This window comes from Mobula birostris, chromosome 4, assembly GCF_030028105.1.
Source record: "Mobula birostris isolate sMobBir1 chromosome 4, sMobBir1.hap1, whole genome shotgun sequence".
NCBI classification, from domain to species: Eukaryota; Metazoa; Chordata; class Chondrichthyes; order Myliobatiformes; family Myliobatidae; genus Mobula; species Mobula birostris.
Window position 1 is genome coordinate 72,732,985 of NC_092373.1, and position 17,814 is coordinate 72,750,798.

A 17,814-nucleotide genomic window follows, 5' to 3' on the forward strand; every position below is an offset into this window, starting at 1 on the left:
CCTGCTCCATGTTTTCTTTTTCTATTTGTTTTATGTTTTGTTGTTACAAAACATAACAGGTTGCAGATTTCACCTTCTCCATCTTGTCTTGAGCTCCTGCTGTGCTAGACATTTCCCAAGAGGAGGCTGGACAGATGGAAAGTTTAACTTAACGTATCTTGTTCTTGCAATCTGGAAGTGAGGATAGATTCCATTATTTTGCTGACAAGAATGGAGAAGTAATACAGAATCTCAGTTTAGTAAGAGGCAAGAAATGGGAGTCCAGCAGGTTCTTAATCACTCCTGGCTTCAATGGTGATCAGTGCAGTGGTAGTTGCACCCTGTCTAACCAGGATTCAATTACCTTAAATAAATTAAGTTGGAGAATTGGAAGATTTCCTGATCATTGAGTTTAACAATAGAATGCTTGAAGGACTAATGATGGACGATTCCAGTGGAAGTGAATTCAAAGATTTTAGAATTTTGATTAATTGAATTTCAACTACCCTTTAAATATGTGCATATTTATAGAAATAAATACCATTTTGTTAAGTTCAAAACAGTTTTCTGTGTAGAGATGATAAAAGTTTACTTATTTGTTCAGAATTCTTGTGCTTCTTTCCAGTTTCTTCTGATTTTCCATAAAGCAGCCGCAGGCGAGTTGGAGGAAGACAGTGGGTTGATGGCTCTTGCCAGACTTTCAGAAATCGACGTTTCCACTGAGGGAGTTCAAGGTGCCAAGAACTTCTTTGAAGCAAAGGTAAAGTCTAACTTGGGCCAAATATTTCAAGTCTGGAAAAGAACTCTGGTAAAACCAGCAATTTCAAAATTGCAGGCCAAAGAACTGGTCAGGTATCTCTTGGAATGTCAGAGTTCTCATTTTAAAAGCTTCATTTCTGACTGTAGACTTTGACTGTTGTTGATCTGTAATCGAGCAGCATGCAGCCAGAGTTTATAATTTTATCCGATCACACAGCCCAGCTGTAGATTACCTGATATTCACCGGAACTCGTTACATTGTTAAATTCAGACCATTCACAGTATGTATACTAAATGCATCATTCATTGGCCTGAATCATTAACTGTCTTCCACCTCCTACTTGAATTGTGTATTTCCTGTATTTCTGTTTTATTGCACTCTTTGGTTCAGATAAAGTGCACCCTCACAAGAATTTACAAGTTGGTGAACATGCTCAGTATTTTCATTCTGGAGGTACTTAAAGCCTGTAAGTGTCTTTGGTATCAGTGTCTCAGACAGTGGAGTTGCAGGGAAAGAAATACCCACACTTTGAAACTGGGTTTGACCTCATTTTGGTGTGCAGAACTATTTTTGAGTTTTTCTCTAATGCGGATTTGGATCTTTAACAAAAAATAAGCAAAATTGGCCAAACATTTAAACACCTGACAACATGCCATTGTGGTAGCTTACACAGAGAAAGGTACCGAATCAGAGATCTTTAGGACACAGCACTTGGAATAAGGTATCAATCTTTAAAGACATGTGCCCCAAAAACACACAAGGACTACCCAGGGGACTTCAGGTATGGTGAAAGAGCATCTAGATTTTGGTAAGAATTGAGAGCATTGTCATCAGATGAGATAAGTACCAGAAAGAAGTTCCTATTTGCCAAGGGACTAGGAGACCCATTGAGAATCAAGTACTCCCAATCTCCCCTTAATTCCAGAATCCATTTGAGGGAATCTCCACTCAGTCAAACAACACATAATTTTCATGTTCTCACAGTAAGCTGTAGACCACTGAAAGTAGTTTCAGTAAGGCATGTTAGTAGTTGAATCAGGAATCCATTTATTGTTGCATTTTCAGTGTAGCTGCACCTGCAGTGTGAAGGTTTATTAAATGTCCACTAACTCCCCTGTGTGATCACAGGTATCCTATTTTATTGATGATCATGGGAATGTGAAACACATTGCCTAGTTGCTTCAGGGACTACAGTTCCCATGTGGGTATTGCTTTTTACTTCTACTTGACTGTAGCAGCAAACATTGATCCAAAATCAAAACTGTCATAACGGGGGCGCTGGGAGCGGACCCAAATGCAAGACACAGATACTGAAGTACTAGGAACAGGACTAGGTGTGTAAAGAAAGCAAGGGAAGTGGGGAAGAAACGATGCTGGACAAGACACAGGCCCCGGACGAGACTAGGATACCGGGCCTGGGCTAGGACTAAGACTAGGAGAGCAGGACCAGGACAAGGACCTTGGAACTTGGAACCTGGACATGGACTCCGAGCCAGAGACTGGACAGGGTCCCAGAACCTGGGTCTTGACTCGGGCTCTGACCCCAGATCTAGGCGAGGACAGGACAAGGAGTGGCAACAGGACTGGATGTGAGACTCCTGGACAGGACGAGGGAACCCCAGCACCGGGCTGGACGAGGTACTCCTGGGCTGGGTGAGGCACATGGACAGGACGAGAACACAAAGCCTTGACTTGGTCGGGGGGAGAACAGGGAGGCAGGGCCCTGGTCGGGGGGAGAACAGGGAGGCAGGGCCCTGGTCGGGGGGAGAACAGGGAGGCAGGGCCTTGGTTGGGGGAGAACAGGAACATGGAACACAGAGCCAGAACCCATCCTTGGGAACAGGACTTGGGGCCAGGGCTCTACACAGAGTAAGGACCCCTCCTAGGGAGCAGGACGTAGGGCCAGGACTTATACACAGAACACTGAGAGACAGATCTCCATTCAAGGTAGTGGCAAATGGCCAGACCTACCCAGCGGAGTCGAGGGGACAAAGAGACTGTTCCCAACACAAGATAGCGACAAATGGCCGGACCTACCTAGTGAAGGCATGGACACAGAAACAGTTCCCAACTCAAGGTAGCAGCAAAAGGCCGGACCTACCTAGCGAAAGCGAGAACACAAAGAGACAGTTCCATATCTGGACACAGCAAGGCCCCGATCTTGCCCTGGCGGTTTAACCTGATGGCGTTACAGGCGAGGACAGAGATGAAGTAGAAGGCGAGGCTTCAGAAGGAAGGGGAAGGGGAGGGAAGTGAACAGTCCAGCAAATGAAGCTGAACCCAGAAGCTATTTATGTAGCCAACCTAAAATGAGAAACATGTGTCTCAATTAAGGCACGCAACAGGACAAGGGAAAACCAGAAAACCTGGAATACCAAACAATGGACCGGACCATGAACTGGAATGCGGACTTCACAGACCGGACCATGAAAGTCCCCCCCCTCCCAACCGAATGGGAGCCTCCTGGTGACCAAACAGGCAATCTCAGACTATGGACGACACGGGCAGGTGGGGGGCATACAACAGGAGAGAACCCAGGATGGCGAGAGTAACACGACAGTGTCTGTGTCGCTGGGTCTATGCTTGGCTGGACTGTTCTGTCATAACGGGGGCGCTGGGAGCGGACACAAATGCAAGACACAGGCACTGAAGTACTAGGAACAGGACTAGGTGTGTAAAGAAAGCAAGGGAAATGGGGAAGAAACAAAGCTGGACAAGACACGGGCCCTGGACGAGACTAGGATACAAGGCCTAGGCTAGGACTAAGACTGGGAAAGCGGGACCAGGACAAGGAACTTGGAAAATGGAACCTGGACAAGGACTCCGAGCCAGAGACTGGACAGGGACCTGGAACTTATGTCTTGACTCGGGCTCCGACCCCGGATCTAGGCAAGGACAGGACGTGGCTACAGAACAAGGAGTGGCAACAGGACTGGATGTGAGACTCCTGGACAGGATGAAGGAACCTCAGTCCCAGACTGGGCAAGGTACTCCTGAGCTGGGCGAGGCACTCCTGGGCTGGGCGAGGCACATGGACAGGACAAGAACACAAAGCCTTGACTTGGTCGAGGGAGAACAGGAATGCAGAGCCTTGTTTGAGGGAGAACAGGAACGCAGAGCCTTAGTCGAGGGACTACAGGAACGCAGAGCTTTGGTCAAGGGAGAACAGGAATGCAGAGCCTTGGTCGAGGGAGAACAGGAACATGGAACACAGAGCCGGGACCCCTCCTTGGGAACTGGACTTGGAGCCAGGGCTCTACACAGAGCCAGGACCCCTCCTAGGGAGCAGGACATAGGGTCAGGACTCATACTCAGAACACCGAGAGACAGATCTCCACTCAAGGCAGCGGCAAACGGCCAGACCTACCCAGCAGAAGCGAGGACACAGAGACAGTTCCCAACTCAAGGTAGCAGCAAACGGCCAAACCTACCTAGCAAAGGCGTGGACACAGAGACAGTTCTGAACTCAAGGTAGCAGCAAACGGCCGGACCTACCTAACGAAGGCATGGACACAGAGACAGCTCCCAACTCAAGGTTGCGGCAAATAGCCGGACATACCTAGCGAAGGCGAGGACACAAAGAGACAGTTCCAAACAACAAAAAAACAGTTCCTTATCCAGACACAACAAGGCCCTGATCTTGCCCTGCCAGTTGAACCTGATGGCGTTACAGGTGAGGACACAGGCGAAGGTAGCAAGCGAGGCTTCAGGTGAAGGTAGCAGGCGAGGCTTCAGAAGGAAGGGGAAGGGGAGGGAAGGGATCAGTCCAGCAAATGAAGCTGAACCCAGGAGCTATTTATGTAACCAGACCAGAATGAGAATCAGGTGCCCCAATTAAGGCAAACAACAGGACGACGGAAAACCGGAAAACCTGGAATACCGAACGATGGACCGGACCGTAGACTTCACGGACCAGACCACGACACAAAACAATTACCGGCAGCCTGTGACAAAGTTGTTATACTTGCATGACACTCCCACAGCTCCAAAAATTGTTCCAAAGAGTTGAATTCCTTATTTCAATCCATTATTAGCAATTAGCAAACATACAATTAAGCATTATTGAGCACTATCTCAACAGTCAGCAAAGATATGACCTCCACCAGTCCTAAGCTACAAACTGCTACGAAATAAGCACGAATATGCAACTACCTCTCTGCTACCTTGATTAAGAGTTTCTCAGTACATATGAGGAGTTTTAGGCCTGAAACCTTAAATGCTTCTCTTTCCATTGATGCTCTCTGACCTCCCATATATTTTCAGCACTTCCTTTAAATTACTCCTTTTGTGAATACAGTTCCTCAGTGTCTTTGATACAGTGGCAAGCAACACACTGGAAGACATCACTGGCATCTCCTGAAGTTTCTATTGCAACAAAGTTCGGAATCATTGTGACTTTGACCTCCACAGAAAGAGCATTCCAGACATAGGAGTGTGGCTGATGATCTTTCCCCAAAATATCGTGTATCTCAATGATGACAGCATTCGCAATCCTGAGCATGTAAACACATTGCTTAGCAGTGTGGTGTGGTAGTTCAGGAGGCTCTAGTGGAGGCAGCCCTTTGGTCCTCTACCCTCTGACACTGAAATCTCACCTAGAGTGACTGGCTATTGCCATAATGATACCCAGTCGTTGGAGTGCTGCTACTGATGTCACTACTGAGGCTCCCATTGCTAAATCTTGGAGTGAAAGTTCACTGTTGTATGTTCTGTGAACTTTGGTAGGCATTAAGATTGACCACAGACTGCTTAATAGCTGCCCAGCAGATGCTCCAATGTCAGCAGATTGCAATCGCTCATTGTTTTTATTGAAGCGACATTATCCACTGAGTTTTGATTTTCTCATGTGCTGCGATGATTGTAGGTTGCACCCATCCACTCCCAATTCCTATGCCAAAGAGCAGAAATGGCTATTTAATCCAGAACTGATTCTGTGTGTTCTAATCAGGGCAAAATTGATGTGCCTGATCAGCACTTAAAAATGGATGCTAATTGATCCAATCTCTAACATTAAACTCCGGTTTGCAGTCTGTTAGAATCACACCTGATCAGGATAAAAATACTGATTTATAGGAAGAAGAAAAATGAATTATAACTCAATATCAATACCTGGTCATACAGTTTTAAATCCAACTTGATTAACATCAAGAACCCCCAGCATCCCTATAATGTCAGAATCCAGAATTCATTTCTCATATTTCAGACATCTTTTTTCATTGCTTTAATCTGAATAATTACCACCCTTTAGACCATAACATGGTGTACCCTTTAGACCATAAGACATAGAAACAGAATTAGGTCATTTGGCCCATCAAGTCTGCCCTACCATTCAACCATCATCAATTTATTTTTTCCTCTCAACCCCAAGCTTAGTAATAAAACAGTTATAAATGTCTCTGTGATATTGCTTTTCTAAACTTCAGCAAACAATATCTGCATACCTCTGCAGAATCATTATTCAGTTGAGACTTCTGGTTGAGTTGAAGAACAGCACATTGTTTAGGGTTTGAAGGAGATAGTTTTACTTTAATCAGGAAACAAATCCTTATTATTTTAAATTTTACTTGCATTTGTTTTCAGGTTCAGGCACTGACAACTGGCAGTAAATTTGAAGCTGAAATCAAAGCTGAGCAGGAGCAACGTAAGCGTATGGAAGAGGAAAAGAAGCAGAGAAGAGCAGCTTTTAAAGAACTGAAAGCTGCATTTCAGTAAAAAAAAAGGTCTTAGTCCCATCAAGAACAACTACTTGTACAGATTTATAAAGTGTAGAACTAAATCCTAACAGCTGGACATCTAAAACTTGCACTAAGTGATTGTTTCTTGGCTGCCACTCTATTTTAATTTTATCCAAAATCTAGCCATGTTATTTTTTTAAGCTATCTAACTGATTTGATACTGTATACAAGCCTCTAAATTGCGCTTATACTAGCAATGTGAGGAAATGACAAATTCTGCTGTCAATTAGGAGGTTGTTTGCAGTTGCCTTTCTCCTGATCTGTACCGTAAAATCAATGGCTCAGGGCTTTGCTTTTTGTAGATTGAAACGTCTTTTAGAAATGCTGCACTAAATTATACTGTTTGAAGTATTTTTGAGTTTTATCTTTTGTAGCTCTTTTTATAAGTATTTCATTTGGGAACAACTGTAGACTTTAGATACAGGCTATTTACTTTCCTCGGTGTTATTTGTGGAAACTGCTTTTTGTGCTCTAAGCAAATACTTAATCCAAAAATACAATATTTTAACAACCTAATCCGCAAAACAATGATTACATACTTAATATAGTGTAGCCACTTCAAAAAATGTTAATATTGTATCAATATTAAATTAAGTCCTGCTACAACTAAACATTTTACATTTTGATAGTGTTGAAAATACATTGTATATGTAGGTTTCGAATTTTTTTTTAATTATTCAATATACTGGTTATACAAAAATTGTGAGCGTTGTGAAAAAGCACAATAAGTGTGTGAACTCTCTGTAAACTTTCTGATGATTATACACAGTGATTTTCCAATAGGTTGTTTGACTTTAGCCTCATTCATTCTTAAGAAGTCTTAGCATACATATAAGCATAGTAAACCATCATATCAAGGCTGTCTTGGGCATTCCCAATTTTACCCCCATGACCTGACTCAGCATTGTGCAAAAATTGTCAACTGTATCAATACCATATGCAATGCAACTTTACCTTTCTTTCAGATAGAGGAAGTCTCACATAATATGGGACCGCTGGAATTCTGCTTGTTCAGTAATAAGAACCTGCTAATGACCAGGCTAGTTATTTTGGCCTCCTTTCAGTATGGTATTGCCTGGAATGTTTTGTGCAGCTGCAGATTAGCTAATGGTTATCACTAAAGCTCCTAAAACTCATTAAAACAGAGATCAGAAACAAACCTCTTCAAACATTTCTAAATCATGTGTTATCTGATGGGGATTACAACTGAGTTCCTCCACCACATAGATCAACTTGCCGTACTTCTGGCCTGGCCTTGCCGAGATGCCTCAGGATGTGTACTATTCTGTAAGGTTACATGTGCTGGTCACTCTATGCACTCCTGTAATTTTTGAAACCTGCAAACAGTAAATGACATAAATTACTAATTTCACAAACTTTGATTAATAAATTCAAGGGATGTTTCTCTTTAAACCTTTTTTATGGCGATGTCGAGAGTATTGTGTGGGAGAAGACTGACTTTTTCGCTGTGACATATGATGATATTTTAATATTGCATGGAGTATCTATTGGACCAGAAGCACAATTATCAGTACGACCCTACTCCTGTACCAGGATAGAATGAATAAGTGTGATGGCTGTGCACCAGGGTGCTATGAAATTTCTTGTTCATATGAAGCTTACAGTTTATATTAATAATATAACAGGTAGTAATATACCTGTTATATTACAATAAATATAGTGACAAGCACAAAACAACAGAATGGTGCAATTTGTTATTGCAATCTGAAGTAGTGCAAAAAATGTTAAAATGGTAATAGCATAATAACCACAAGAGGTTGAAGAGAACAAGGTTTGTTTATAGTTCTAATAAAATGTAAAAAAATATGATGTGTTGAAAAATGTCCATCTTGCAAATGCTTAACTGTGCAATTTGATTTTTGAGAATTTTAAAATTGCTTGATTTTCTGGTTTGTATTGTAAAGGATTATTCCTCCTATTCCTCTGTAATATTTCTTCCTCCCACGTTTTCCACCTTGGATGAAATTTGACTTGTACATATCTACAAATAGATTTTGGAAGTGCTGTTTTGCTCAAAAAGCAGGTATCTGGCGTGACTACAACCTTTCCAAAGAAAGGGCAGTAGGTGGCTTTGAGAAGTGAACTAGTGAACTAATCAGCTGGATTATAAATAGTTCAAGACCAGAGCAGGGCAGGGCAGGGTTTAAGTAGAAAAGTGGAAGAAAGTGATGGGTATTTATAAGCAGGGTCTAAAATCAGAAATGTTAAAGCTGCTGCATATTGTTATTCAACATACTGGAAATTTGAAAATTGGTTATCTGGAAATTATTTTGGGGAGGAATAATCCTTGCAATCTGAGAACAGAATTTCACTCTTGTATGTGTCACAAACAGGAAATAATCATATTGCCACCTCTTCTAAAATTCAGTCCCATTGACATGAAACACGTGCACTAGAAGATGAAATTCTGAGTTTCCAATTCTTTAATATTGTGTTTTAATATACAACTTTGTGCTATTTAAAAAATATATTTTGAAGTAATAAAATAAATACTAATGATCTTCCAGTGTGAATCATTTTTGGTTTTTTTTGCACTTTGATGTTAGTTCTGAACTCAGAATGCACTAGCCTTTCTTTCTAAGGAAACAACTTCAGCCAATTAAAATACTGATATACACTCAAAATGCTGGAGGAACTCAGCAGACCAGGAAGCACCTATGGAAAAAAGTACAGTCGACGTTTCGGGCCAAAACTTCAGCTGTACCTGCCCTCAGGATGAAGCTTTTCATTCTAGAACAAAGGACATGTCCTCCTTTTTCAAAGAAAGGGACTTTCCTTCCTCTTAACATCAACACTGCCCTCAACCGCATCTCTTCTATTTCATGCACATTTGCTCTTACTCCACCTTACCAGGGATAGGGTTCCTCTTGTCCTCATCTACCACCCCACCGGCCTCCGCGTGCAACACATAATTCTCCAGAACTTCCACCATCTCCAACGGGATCCCACCACCAAGCATATCTTTCTGCTCCCTACGCAACTCCCTTGCTCGTTCATCCCTCCTCACTGATCTCCCTCCTGGCACTTATCCTTGCAAGCAGAACAAGTGCTACACCTGCCCCTACACTTCCTTCATCACTACCATTCAGAGTCCCAAACAGTCCTTCCGGGTGTGAGTCTGTTGGGGTCATACATTGGTGAGGTCCAACATAGATTGGGAGACCTCCGAGCACCTCCACTCTGTCCATCAGATCCCAGTGGCCACCCATTTTAATTCCACTTCCCATTCCCATTCTGATATGTCCATTCATGGCCTCCTCTGCTGTTACGATGAGACCACACTCAGGTTGAAGGAACAACACATATTCCATCTGGGCAGCCTCCAACCTGGTGGCATGAACATTGACTTGTTGAACTTCCTGTAATGCCCCACAGCCGCCCTCTTCACCATTCCCCATCCCCTTTTTCCTGTCTCACCTTATCTCATTGCCTGCCCATCGCCTCCCTCTGGTGCTCCCCCTGCCTTTTCTTGTTTCCATGGTCTTTTCTCCTCACCCATCAGACTTTCCTTTCTCCAGCCCTGTATCTCCTTCCCCAATCAACTTCTCAGCTTTACTTCATTCCTCCCCACTCCCTGTGTCACTTTGTGTTTCTATCTCCCTTCCCCCATCTCTTAAATCTACTCCTCATCTTTTTTCCTCCAGTCCTGCTGAAGGGTTTCGGCCCGAAACATTGACTGCACTCTTTTCCATTGATGTTGCCTGGTCTGCTGAGTTCCTCCAGCATTTTGTGCCTGTTGCTTGGATTTCCAGTATCTGCAGATTTTCTCTTGTTTAAAATACCGATATTTCCATTTGTGTAGCATGTACATCATGGCTGAAGGTACAGTGTGTACTTACAACACCTCTTCATGTTCTGAGGAAGAGTCTTGGCTCAAAACGTCAACTGTTTGTTAATTTTCATGGATGCCGCCTGACTTGCTGAATTCTTCCAGCAATTTGTGTATGTTATCTCCTTTTGAGGTAGAGACATCGGAAGTTAGTTTCACAGCATTTGTTTTTCCTACCCAGAAGTCTAGCCTATTTGTCTTTGATGCAAAGAGTAAACATCAAGAGCAGAGAAGGCCAATCCCTAATCCTTTGGGGTAGTCTGTTCTGAAGGAAATACACTTGTTTTTCTTTGTCTAGAAGAGGTCATGCTTGAGATATCAGGTGTCAATGCTTTGGAAATCCAACTGACTATTTGTTATGCACATGTAAACTAGGTGAGGATTTTCTAACCTCATTAACATACAATGCCAACTTGGAGGCAAGGTAGCAACCCGTACCATACCTTGTTCAGTGAAACAGAAAACTTTGCAAGTTGGGGCCAGTTTCCGCATAAGCTCAAGGTGAAATGTAAGGTAATACCCCGCATGAATCTGATATTGTTTGTAATTTGAACTGGTTACCATTGGACCAGGTCACATGCTCCAGCTGTAGGATCCTCTTTAAAAAGTACAAAATTTAAGGACAACTTAAAGGAAACCTGTGCCAGTGTCGAATATCAGGTTATTTTGCCAATCACCAATTTTCTTATGCAACATCTGTTAACCATCTTCAGATCTAGGCCACTTAGCTTGATCAGTGACTGCTGAGTCATTCTTGATGATAGACAAGAATGGTTTCTAATTCCACAGCAGTTGTAATGCCATTTCTGTAGAAATACAAAACAAAAGCTATAGACATGCTTTGAAGAAATTGAAAAATGCAGACACAATATCATTATATATTATGCTATGGTGCTTAATACAAACGTCCATGAACATTTTTTTGGATTTCTGCTTAAATTTTTGCTTACACAATGGTTTTCTAACCAAGTGTATTGGAAAACAAGGAAAAACTGCAACTTCCCTGCTACCTGGGATTCCAGGTTGGATGTTTCACTGGAAGGTAAAATCTAAGTTATTCATCAGTGTATCCTTCAACATTAGAGTGAGCCCCATTCTAATTCATTTCCTGCCAGATCACTACAACTTCTTTAACCTTTTCTGATACACACTCAGTGGCCACTTTATTAGGTACCTCTTGAACCTGATAAAGTGGCCACTGAGTGTATGTTTGTGGTCTTCTGCTGCTGTAACCCATCCACTTCAAGGTTTGACATGTTGTGTGTTCAGAGCCACTCTTCTGCACACCACTGTTGTAATGCATGATTATTTGACTTACTGTCACCTTCCGAACACATCGAATCAGTCTGGCCATTATCCTTTGATCTCTCTCATTAAGATTAGATTAGATTAGATTCAACTTTATTGTCATTGTGCTGAGTACAGATAAAAAGCCAATGAAATGCAGTTAGCATCTGACCTGAAATGCAAAGAATAGTGTTATTTACAAAATAACTGCAAATAAAAAAAAGTGCTACAGCACACAAATATACAAGTACTGAGACAGTACAATACGGATGCAATACTGCTTAGTGCTGTGATGAGAGGTTCAGCAGTGTCACAGCCTCAGGGAAGAAGCTCTTCCTGTGCCTGCTGGTGCGGGAGTGGAGGCTCCTGTTAACAAGGTATTTTCACCCACATCACTTTTGCTCAATGGATTTTTTCCTTTATTTTTTGCACCGTTCTCTGTAAATTCCAGAGACTTGTGTGTGAAAATCCCAGGAGATCAGCAGTTTCTTGGATATTCAATCATTCAACAATCAAAACCACTTGGATCACAGTTCTTTCCCACTGTGAAGTTTGGTCTGAACAACAACTGAACCTCTTGATCATGTCTGCATGCTTTTCTGCATTGAGTTGCTACCACGCGATGGGCCGATTATATATTTGCATTAATGAGCAGGTATACTGGTGTACCTAATAAAATGGCCACTGAATGTTGTAGTTTTTCTTCTGAGTCACTGTGAATATCAATAAAAAAAACTTAATTAATGGAAGCATCACCAAATTTGAAATGAGAAAAGGTGAAAGAAGAAGTGAGTGAATGTTAGTTGACCACATATGAGTATTTTTAAAACAGTTGATTTAAGACAACTAAAATAAAGGAAAGAAATCAGCAGGAAGATTTATCATGTTTAAAACTATGGGATGAGTTTTAATAAATGCAAAAGAGAAATATTTTCAATTTAGGACAAACCAGAGAGGAAACTACAGAAAAGTAATTGAATAAAAATAAGCTAGAGGGAGCTAAAGAATAAGCAGTACAAGGGAGAAAGCTGTTTCGTAATTGTCCTTTTATTGTGCAAGACAGGTGTTTGGAGACTATTGTGAATTTCTGAACTGTACTCAAGGGTGGAGAACTTTGACTTTAGAACTGAGTGTGAAAAGGGAAATTTTTTTTCCGCTCCTGTTCTTAATATTACGCCCATGATCCTCTTCCATCATTCAGTTCCAAATCTCTGTAAATACTTCAAAAGAAAGTTCTTTTTAAGGTTATTGTTCCATATTCTGGACTCCTCCAGCAGAGAAGATTATTTTTATACCCATCTTGACAACTCATTTAACTACTTTAAACACTTCAATAATGTTATTTTAATCCTCTGAACATATGGCATGAAATGCTTAGACTGTGAGTCTTATAGTCAGAATTGAACCCTTTTACCCACTGTTGTATTTAGATGGACCTGAACCATGTGTCTCCAATGCTAATAGATTGCGTAATGCCCAAACTGAATGCAGTGCTCCAAATGCCATGTAATGATAGCTTTAAAACACTGTGGGATGAAACCCGGACTGGGTTCCTGAAATGAAGGCCAATTTTCAACTATCTTTTTGAATTCTATTGTGTAATTTTTCACTAGTTTTCAGAGAATTTTACTACCAGGCTTCAAATCTGTCTGCTTTTCCACAGTTCACAGCTTCTTACTATTAAAATAATGACCTTCATCCAGCTTTCTTGGGACCCAACATTTCAAGGATCAACTTTATTCACCATATACATGAGGAATATATATTAGGAATTTGCTGTGGTGTGTTGTTGCGACATGCAACAGAAAACAACATTCAACAATTCTAAAGAATAAAGAGTTAGATAAATAATAAAATTAGAGGTTGAAGTATGGAATAGAATGTGCATGAATACCAGCATGTATTTATGATGTAAATAGCATTTCAAAAAGTGGTTTGAAGTGTTTACAGTGCAGCGTAGTGACTGAGGTAATACATAGAGGGGTTGGGAGGGGCAAGAAACTTTTAAGGTGGAGTGAAGTGTTTTTTTTGTTTTAATATCCCTATGGCATTTTCCAGATGGGAGCTTTTGTAAAAGGCATTTTTCAGGGTGAGTAGTCTCGGCAATGATTTTTTTCCTGCCTGCTTATTTGTCCTGCAGTGATGGTAGGCCATAGCCAATGACTTTTTCTGCTGCCCTGACAGTTCACTGAAGTTTCCATATGTTCTGAGGCTGCTGCACCAAACCAGACGGTAGTGACTGATGTGAGGGTGCTCTCTACGGCAGTGTAGAATCGTGGCAGTACGTTCTGGGGAAGGTGGAATTTTACCAACTGCAGCAAGAAGTACATCCTCTGAGAGCCTTTTTATGAATGAAGGAGATGTGATCCTCCTACATGAGGTTCTGCAAAATAATGATGCCCTGGAATCTGAATGCTGAAACGGTGCTAACTGTAGTGCTGTTGATGATGGGCGGGTGGAGAGGAGACACATTTCTCCTGAAGTCAATATTCTTCTCCATGGTTTTCAGGGCATTCAACTCCGAGTTGTTGTGATTGCACCAGGACACTTGTCTTGGTGGTACTTGGATCTTACTTATCACCTCTGGTGATTCGTCCAATGACAGTGGCATCCTCCACAAACGTTATCAGTTTACCAGATGTATCTCTGGAAACACAGTCATTGAAAATAGGAGAGAGGAGAGAGCACACCCCCGTGGTGCATCAGTACTGACAGAGCGAGATTTGAAGAGGTGCTTGCCTAGTCTCAGATGCTGTCTCCTGTCGGAGGGGAAGCTTGCGATTCACCTGCAGATGGGACCTGTTACAGTGGTTTGGAGAGTTTCTCTTGCAGAAGCTCGGCAACGATGATTTTGATATTTAATTGATAACTTTTTCTATAAAAATTCTGCCCATTCATTAATCTTATTATCGCAATGGTATGTTAAAAAAAGTTACTTGAGATAGAATTGGAGAAAATAATATACTGTTTGCAGTTAAAGACGGAGAATTAACAATTAAGAAAGATCAAATGTAATTTTCTAAATGGAGCAAAAATACAAAACTCTGAAGCACAAAGGGACTTGGGAGTTGTTGTGTAGGATTCCCTGAAGGTTAATTTGCAGGTTGAGTCTGACGTGAAGAGGGCAAATGTGATATTAACATTTGTTTCAAGAGGACTAGAATATAAAAGCAAGGATGTAATGCTGAGTCTTTATAAAGCACTGGGGAGGGCTCTCTTGGAGTATGGCGTGCAGTTTTGGGCCCTTATCTGAGAAACAATGTGCTGAAACTCGAGAGGGTTCAAAGGAAGTTCACAAAAATTATTTATCGATAAACAGCTTGTCATATGAAGAGCGTTTGATGGCTCTGGGTCTGTATTCACTGGAACTTGGGAGAATGACTGGTGATTTAATTGAAAACTATCGAATGGTGAAAAGCCTTGTTTGGGTGGATGTGGAGAGGATCCACATGTTGAGAGTGTCTAAGACCAGAAGACACAGCCTCAGAATAGAGGGACATCCTTTTAGAACAGAGATGTGGAGAAATTTGTTTAGCCAGAGAGTGGTGAATCTGTGGAATATTTTGCCACAAGCTGCTGTGGAGTTCAAGTCTTTATATATATATTTAAGGCAGATGTTGATAGATTCTTGATTCATCGGGGCTTGAAGGGATACACGGAGAAGGCAGGAGGTTGGGGTTGAAAGGAAAAAATGGATCAGCCATGATGAAATGGCAGAGCAGACTCTTTTGGCCAAAGGGCCTAACTCTGCTCATGTACCTTATGATCTTAATATTGAACTGCTATTTCAAAAGAGCTGGTGAGAAATTGGATTGGAATTTAACCTCTCATTGTCATATGTGTACTTTAGATATGAATAAATGCTTCCATAGATTTGGAATCACTGTATGAATAACCAAAATGATTCATTCATTCATGAGTTTCGAAATAATGAAGGAGCAAGTCTACAATATTCACTGACTGCAGGCAATAGACTGTATTTCACCTGCTCCATCTAGTGGCTGTTAAACGCGGAAGTTGCAGGGTTTCCTTTACTGTGTACATGGAAGTGAAAATTAAACATCTGAGAATTTTAAGATTTTATAGATTAAGTTATGTTGGAGATCTCAATAGGATCCCAATCAAATCTCCTTTAATCTGTTGAAAAGATGCAAAGACAAGATGATGGCAGCAAACATTAATTTTGATAGATTGAGATAATCAGGAAAACAAAGTACATTCTCCCATTTCTCGGTTCCTTCACCTCTGCACATCTGTTTCCAAGATGAGGTTTTGCTTTCCAGGACAGCAGAGATATCCTCCAAATTCAAAGAATAGGGATTCTCTTCCTCCACCCACATCTCCTGCATTTCCCAGACATCAGCGCTTCTCCCATCCTCACACCTTAACAGGGATAGAGTTCCTCGTGTCTCTCCTATCATCCCAAGACCCTCTACATTCAAAACAACATTCTCTGTAAATCTGCCATCTTCAATAGGATACTACCACCAAACACATCTTTACCTCCCCCCCTCCCCCCCCCCACTCTCCCTCCTTGATTCCCCTGTCTATTTGTCTATCCCCACTAATCTCCCTCCTGGCACATATCCCTGCAAGCGATAGAAATGCTACATCTGCCCATTCACCTCCTTCCTCACCTCCATTCAGGGTGCCAAACAGTCCTTGCAGGTGAGACAACACTTCACTTGTGAATCTGTTGAGGTCATCTACCGTATCCGGTGTTCCTTTTGTGGCCTCCTTTACATTAGTGAGGCTCACTGTAAATTGAGGGACTGCTTTGTTGAGCACTTCCGCTCCATGCGCAAAAAAACGGAATTTCCCGGTAGCCAACCATTTAAACTTCTATCTCCATTCCTGTTCTGAAATGTCGGTCCATGGCCTCCTCTCTGTGACAATGAGGCCAGTTTGATGGAGCCTCATCAGGTTCCTCCAACCTAATAGCATGAGCATCAATTCCTTCTTCAAGTAATCTTTTCCCCTCCCCTCTTCATTTCCTCACTCTGGCCCTTACCTCTTCCTCTCACCTGCCTATCATCTTCCCCTTGTGCCCCTCCTCTTTCCCATTCTCCCATCATCCACTTTCTCCTATAAGGTTCCTTCTTCTCTAGCTCTTTGCCTCTTCTAATTATCACCTCCTGTTTCTTACTTCATCCCTTGTCCACCACCCATCTGGCTTCACCTACCACCTTCTAGCTTTTCCTCCTCCCCCTCCCTCCACCTTCTTATTTTGGCATCTTTCCCCTTCCTTTGCAGTCCTCATGAAGGGTCTCAGTCCAAAATGTCTACTGTTTATTCCTTTCAATAGGACTAAATTGGACATAATTGCTGCCTGACCTGCTGATTCACAAGATGATGCTGATGAATCATGGTGACGTGTTGCAGGCTGCTTACAAAACTTACTCTGAATTACTCTTACTGCAATCTGCAGCCTGTAGTTTCACTTAAAGGCTGTCTGTCCTGTTGGGTGTGGTCTTTCATTGATTCTATCGTGTTTCTTGCACTTACTGTGATTGTCTGGAAGAAAATGAACCTCACGGTTGTAAATGGTGACAATAATACTTTTGATACTACAGTTCCTTTGTACTTTCTCCAGCATTTTGTATGTGGTGCTCTATATGCTCCCAGTTTGGATGTATTGTTTCATATGGATGCAAAATGTAGCTGTCTTATTTAGGCAACTTTTTTGTCTCTGAGTCAAATGCACCCATTATGTGGTCATATTTTGAGATGTCAATTTTGACATATTGAAGAACCGCCTTCTCTGCTATCTCAAATGTATATAAAATTCCTTAACGTCACAATGTCATATAGCATGAAATCAGACCCTCAACCCGCCAAATATATGCAGAGCATTAAACACCTATTTACACTAATCCTATCTGATATTTGATCGTGGAGTAGCCTTATCCAGATTGGCACATCATGGATCGAAGGACCTATAATACGCTACACCGTCCTATCTTCAAATCTAATTCCATTTTATTCTCCCTTTATTTCTTCTCACCATTTGGAGTCACGCAGAGTGTTCTACTTTTGCTTGTAGAAGCAAGATTATCACAATACCTTTTCATCATTGGTCAAAATTTTATATGAACATACAAATTAAAATAGAAGTTGGCCACTCAACATCTCAAGTGAGTCCCACTAGTTAGTAAGAGCAAGGCTGAGCTGATAATAACCTCATTACCGTACATTTGTTTACC

The 17,814-nt window shown here is 41.6% G+C and overlaps 1 protein-coding gene across 2 annotated transcripts in view; it reads left to right on the forward strand.

The window, feature by feature from the left end:
* LOC140196410 (EF-hand domain-containing protein D1-like) overlaps positions 1-8,996 on the forward strand; it is a 127,932-nt gene extending 118,936 nt beyond the window's left edge. For both annotated transcript variants that reach the window (XM_072255559.1, XM_072255560.1), the window contains exons 3-4: positions 605-739; positions 6,320-8,996. In XM_072255559.1, coding sequence (XP_072111660.1) covers positions 605-739; positions 6,320-6,451 — 267 coding nt within the window. In that variant the 3' untranslated portion in view covers positions 6,452-8,996. The remainder of the gene's footprint in view (positions 1-604; positions 740-6,319) is intronic.
* The last annotated feature ends 8,818 nt before the right edge of the window (positions 8,997-17,814 follow it).